At 35.8% G+C, this 6,811-nt stretch overlaps 1 protein-coding gene across 1 annotated transcript; it reads left to right on the top strand.

Moving 5' to 3' along the window:
- The first annotated feature begins 2,138 nt into the window (after positions 1-2,138).
- LOC139194036 (beta-glucosidase 13-like) lies at positions 2,139-5,550 on the top strand. Its single transcript, XM_070818185.1, has 13 exons — positions 2,139-2,494; positions 2,617-2,686; positions 2,832-2,890; positions 3,035-3,110; positions 3,275-3,352; positions 3,485-3,572; positions 3,718-3,973; positions 4,074-4,189; positions 4,290-4,507; positions 4,599-4,630; positions 4,721-4,823; positions 5,043-5,151; positions 5,250-5,550. Exons 1-13 carry the CDS (start codon positions 2,324-2,326, stop codon positions 5,413-5,415), a joined length of 1,542 nt encoding a protein of 513 aa, XP_070674286.1. The 5' UTR covers positions 2,139-2,323; the 3' UTR covers positions 5,416-5,550.
- Positions 5,551-6,811: the final 1,261 nt, after the last annotated feature.

The following is a 6,811-nucleotide window of genomic DNA, read 5'->3' as shown; positions in this document are numbered from 1 at the left end:
TGCAGCTTGTACCCGATACCATATGCTTCTTGTTAGTTTGTATTTACCTGATACTTATGATCTTTGCAGCTTGTACCCGATACCATATGCTTCTTGCTTATTATGGTTTGCTTCTGTTTTGGTCACTTCTGATGTAAGACAAATTACATTTGCTTCTTGTATTAAAAAAAAAAGGAAAAGGAAATTTGTTGTCATCATTTATACACACACATGCGCGTATGATTCCGAAGAGAGTATTGCGCATGTTACAGTGCAAATTACAAATCTCTAAGGATTGTTGAGAAATGTATCAAAACTGTGTTGAGCAACGAAAAATAAGGACTGTTGAGAAATGTATCAAAACTGTGTTGAGCAACGAAAAATAAATAAACAATTTGACTGAAATTAAATTGCAGGACCATGAAATCTTTTTACATACAAAAATAGCAATATTCTATGAATTAGAAAAACATACAAAAATAGCTATATTTTATGAATTAAAAAAACAAAAATCATCTAAAGCTCACTTTAAAAATCAAGTTTTCTACATACCCATAGTGAAACAAAGGACAGTTGGTTTTGTTTATTAGTTTGGCACGTGTGGTAGTTGGAATAATGAAAGTGGGATGGTGGACGGCAGTGGAAAATGGAAGTGGGGATGGTGGACGCCATTTCATCACCTTCATATTTAATAAGGTAATAGGCTTTCCGTTAGGGGCAAGTTTGGAGGGCTGGTATATGAATAGTTTGTCATTAAGATTAAATTTTAAGTTTATTAGGTTAAATAATAGTTTATGGTAGTATTTGGTTAAATTAAAGTTAGGTCCAAGTTCTTTTCATTAAAGCTTCTTTTTTTCCTTGTATTTTGAGAGGTAAAGTTTATGTCCCTTTTAACTAGATGTAACTTTCTTTCGTTACCAATAAAATTCTCTTGTATCGCAGACGTTTCTTAAAAATAAAAAAAAATAAAAAAAAGTTTTATTCAAGATGGATGTGTGAATTTGTGTATATAAAACCTTTGTCCCAAGAAAGTACAGAACTAGAACTAAAACTTTACCCTTTACACTCTCATATTCTAATTACTCTCTTAGAAGTCTAGAACCAGAACTATGGAACCTTTTTGTTCCCGTTGCCTGCTATCAAAACTACAATATAACTAATTTTTTCGACAATTTTGCTGTAGCGATGCATTAGGCGTGAACCCTCCAAACTAGCATAAGGATACATCTCTATTTCAATCCACTTTTTGACAATTTCTACAATATAACTACTTTTTTTTTGACAATTTTGCTGTAGCAATGGATTAGGCGCGAACCCTCCAAACTAGCATAGGGATACATCTCTATTTCAATCCACTTTTTGACAGTTTTGGTGTAGTGGTCAGCCTTCTAGAACACTTTTGTAGTCTTTTATTATGTTACTGAGACCAGCTGAATTTCCTTAACAAATTGTCAAATTCCAAGCTGGAATTAAACATATCTAACTCTAAAATAATTACAAAATATGGAACAACATTAATATGAACAAACCAGTATATCTTCGTCCATGAGCGGTAGGTCTCGGGTTCGAGACTTGGGAGCAGCCTCTCCATAAATGGGGGTAAGGCTAGCCGACATTCACCTCTCCCAGATCCTGCGTAAAGCGGGAGCCTTGTGCACTGGGTACGACCTACTGAGACCAGCTGAATTTCCTTAACAAATTGTCAAATTCCAAGCTGGAATTAAACATATCTAACTCTAAAATAATTACAAAATATGGAACAACATTAATATGAACAAACCAGTATATCCAGTTCCCACAAACAAGTACTTAATTCGTTTTTGTATGTACAATACCTCTTAACTTGTTACACATTTCAATAGGTTTGAAGGAAAAACGTGAAGAAATAGACTTTCACCCCCTGCTTTTTTTACCCCATCCCTAATAAAATTTTCACCTCACCATAATCTGTTCATTGAAATCTCCAAGATATTAAGTTTCACGTACGCTATGTGCACGTTCCCAACTTAATGTAAGTCATGACCTTATCACGATTAGATTATGTAGGGCAACTTAATGCAACTCTGCAAGTCATGACCTTATCACGATTAGATTATATAGGGCTATATTCTCGTGATATTCTAAATTATTTATAATGTTGCGAAGGTGTCTAGCCAATTGATATCGAAGACTTTTGGTACTTATTTACAATCTATACTTTTACTAATTATTTATTATCTGTATTGATCCACGTTCTTAATTAAATATTAAGGGTTACATGTTTTCCTCGTACATACTTTCTCTATATAAACGCCATGCGAGGAAGGCCACAACCATTCCCGTTCACCAAAAGCTCTAATTAGCAATGGCAATGAGGTTACAGTCACTGCTGTTGGGTGTGCTACTACTAACTGGCTTTGCAGCGGGAGATGGTAAAACTACTGCTGTTATACCTAGTCGTTATAGCAGTGCTTCCCTGAACAGAAGCAGTTTTCCATCAGGCTTTGTATTTGGTTCAGCTTCAGCATCTTACCAAGTTTGTGTTTCTGCACTTAATAAGTTGTTAGGGTTTTTATTTAATGTCAGACCTATTAACATACATGCAGGAAAATACTAACATGCTCATTTTGTACCCTTATATGTGTAAATTAATTTCAGTATGAAGGTGCATGGGATGAAGGTGGTAAAGGACCAAGCATATGGGATAACTTCACCCACCAGTATCCAGGTACCTACACCGGTGCCAGATTGAATTGAACCTTGATTAATACAGATTTATTCTTAACCTTTACAAGGGTTAGACATTGATGGGGGACGAGGCCTAAACCATGAGGTTTATGAAGATAATGAAAATTTTACATGGTTAATTGCAGAAAAAGTCATTGATGGAAGCAATGGGGACGTGGCTGATGATCAATACCACCGCTATAAGGTTCAAAAATATCATTAACTTTGTTCTCCAGTCCTGAATTATTCAATAGTATAAGGAGAATTAAAGAATTTACGGCCTTAAGAAAATTAAGGAGGTTGAAGATGAGGCATTTTCTTATAATACATATTGCGTTATTCTATATAGGAAGATGTAAAGATTATGAAGGATATGGGATTGGATGCTTATAGGTTCTCTATCTCATGGTCCAGATTGTTACCAAGTAAGTTGATCATCCGCATTCGCATTAATTAGTTGGGACGAAGTAGTGTGTCCATGCATGATGTTTGCTCTGAGTAATATAACCAATAATATATGTAGTTTAACCTATTTTGTTCCCCTTTCCAATGTATTTGCTTATGTTCTTAATTTTAATTATATAATTAGATGGAAAGCTAAGTGGGGGTGTGAACAAGGAAGGAGTACAATACTACAACAATCTCATCAATGAACTCCTAAACAAAGGTGATGCAACTGCTTAATCTCATATATCATCCCACCTTACAAATACACACACACACACACACATGTACATATATACATTTAAGAGTTACATGTTATATAATCAAGCGTGTTGCTTTTATTGATAATGCACAGGTGTAACGCCATATGCGACAATCTTTCATTGGGATCTTCCTCAAGCCTTAGAAGAAGAATATGGTGGTTTCTTAAACCGTCAAATTGTGTAAGTAGTAGACTTTGATTCTCTAATTAATAATAATTCTTTATCTTCTTGACGATTGATCGTTTAGATATTCAAATGTATATTGCTATAATGCGTAAACCTTCAAAATCAGCATGCAACTGATTTTTAATTTTCCATGTTGCAGCAATCATTTTCGGGACTACGCAGAACTTTGCTTTAAGTTATTTGGCGATCGGGTAAAGCATTGGATCACACTAAATGAGCCATATACTTTTATTACTTTTGGCTATGCATCAGGAGAATTAGCACCCGGGCGATGTTCTGCTTGGCAGAACTTAAACTGCACCGGCGGTGATTCGGCTACCGAACCCTATATAGTAGCACACCACTTCCTCCTCGCTCATGCACATGCTGTTAAAGTGTACAAGACTAAATATCAGGTCATATTAATACTCAATGTTGTAATATTAAATTAATGAGATAGGGTTAATTTACCTTTTTTCATACCGTAACTAATCAAGTTTGGTTGGTGATGTGCAGGCATCTCAAGAAGGCGTGATAGGAATAACATTAGCGACAAATTGGTTTGTGCCGGTTTCTAACGCAACGCGTCATCGGAATGCTGCGAATCGATCTTTGGATTTTATGTTTGGATGGCAAGTTTATTAATTCCAAACTTATATATCAACCCAATTAAGTGTTCATTTATATGATAATAATACAAAATTTATTGATGAAATTTCAATGATTATGTAGGTTTATGGAGCCATTGACAAGCGGCCAATATCCGCACAGTATGCAAGTTCTTGTTAAAGAAAGATTACCTAAATTTACACAAGAAGAATCCAAGTTAATAAAAGGGTCATTTGATTTTGTTGGAATGAATTATTATACTACTCACTATTCAAGCGATCAACCTCATAATAATTCTGCAAATGCAAGCTTCCTGACCGATGCTCGCGTTTTTGAATCAAGTGAGTACAAAATGAGAAACCAATTATTTAATTTGAGTAATTTAAGTTCATCACAATATTTAAAATCTCATATTCCTAAATGTTGTGGCAGCCGAGCTTAATGGAGTCCCCATTGGTCCTCCGGTACGCATCGAACAATTAGCTAAACTATTTGCATTCAAAGAGTAATTGATTTTCATTTAGTTAACTTACCTTCATAAATTGGGGTTGCAGGCTGCTTCAAGCTGGCTAGTTATTTATCCAAAAGGCATTCGAGAGATTTTACTCTACGCAAAGCACAAATATAATAATCCGCTCATTTACATTACTGAGAACGGTAATTATTTTTAAACCTTAATTAACTAAATAATTAATGCTTCACATGTATATGGTGTAAAATGCAGTTGACATCTATACGTGATCTACATATAAAACTAGATGGGAACTCTCAAACATTTAGCAATCTGTTGAATCGATAGGAATGAAATGATGAATCTATAATTCTTCGCCTCTTCGTCAATTAAAAACATCAAATAAAAAATTAATTATATTGCAGGCCTTGACGAGTTCGATGATCCCACATTGTCACTTCCGCAATCCCTCAATGATACCCACAGAATTGATTACCACTACCACCACCTCGACTATCTTCGAAAAGCAATCAAGTAAGTTCTTTTTAAAAGTTAAATAAGGTTTAACTTATATCTTTTACTTATCACTACACTAGACATACTTACATTTGAAATTCGCCTTTTTTGTGCAGTGATGGTGTAAATGTGAAGGGATACTTTGCATGGTCATTGCTGGACAATTTTGAATGGGCTTCTGGATACACCTTACGATTTGGTTTCGTCTATATAGATTACAATGATGGACTTAAGAGGCACCCAAAACTCTCAGCAAGCTGGTTCAAATGTTTCCTTGGATAATGGTGAAGATATCCTGCTGCGGTTGTTGTTCGTGAAATAAATATGCCAAGCATATCATTTCCCTATTTTCATAATTGTATTCCTTTATGAATGTTCTTCCTTTTTCGTGAAATAAATATGCCAACTATATATGGATGTTTCTTTGTGTATGGACAAAATAAAAAATGGTCCCTATAACATACAGGATGTGGGAATATGATTTTCTGGGCTTATAACATGTGGCATCTCGGGTGGCAAGAGGGACCGGAATACTCGTAACCCATGAGCGTAGTCCTTAGTCTGACATACTACGCATTGAAGATGTTACTTGTCTCCTAAGTAAGAAAACCCTAATTCAAGTCAAATTAGGATATCTTAGATATTAGATAACGCAATCATAATCGTAAGAAGATTGGATATCTTATCCTAGATTCTCGATTTGATAGGCTTACTCTCCCTACCAGGACTACTGTTCATCTTCTCTACAACTATCATACGCATTATTTCTCTACGCCTAACAGAGGCTCATCTTGCATACACGCCGCCGTCTACACATATATAGACGCGTTCATTAGAAACTTATCTTCTTAACGCCTCGCCATAGGCTATTCGTCAAGAATAGTTCATGATGTAGCTCACATCGCACCATTCTTTCTTAGAGTTACACCAGTGAGGTAATGCATTTGTATTGATTAACCTTTCAAACCATAAATCCGCATTCGCATACAACACACATAGTTTTACACCTAAATTCCACATCACATGAATTAAGGACATTCTTGATGAAATCAAGCATGTTAGAACCCATCACGACATTTACGCATTGATGATTCAAAACATAGATGAACATGAGATTTTGAAGAAAAAGGAGAACAATTTAGGAGGTTAGGCCATCTCCAACCGACTCAGTCAAAGGGCCATGGGGTTAAAAATAGTTTTAAATGACACGTAACCCGTCTCAAACTGAGGGCTAGGCCAAAGGGTTTATGGGCCCCACTAGGCTAAAAAACCAAAATCGGGCCAGCGGGTTGGTCATTTCCAGCCAGCCAACCAGCCCTGCAGCCCAGCCCACTTGACAGCCAACGGCTAGTTGACGTCAGATTACCATTGGAATTTGAATTTTTTTTTTGGACGAATTTAAAAAAAAATGCTAATTTTTTTTCTTCCTATAAATACCTATGTCATTCCTACACCATTTCTCGCATCCTTTTCACCATTCCATACTATTTTACCTCTTCCAGTAATCTTTCATTCAATTTTTTGAATAATTTTCAAATGGCCACATCTGCAATGAAAGGAAAGGCTTGGACCCGAAAAGAAGATGAAGCTCTTTGCAGGGCCTATAGATGGGTCTCGGAAGATAGTGTCAAGAGTAGTTCTTAAACAAGTGGGGTGTTTGGACTCGTACGTCGAAAAA

Source organism: Malus domestica, chromosome 03 (assembly GCF_042453785.1).
Source record: "Malus domestica chromosome 03, GDT2T_hap1".
NCBI lineage: Eukaryota > Viridiplantae > Streptophyta > Magnoliopsida > Rosales > Rosaceae > Malus > Malus domestica.
Note: the sequence above shows the minus strand (reverse complement) of the source record. Positions and strands in the feature narration are given on the sequence as shown.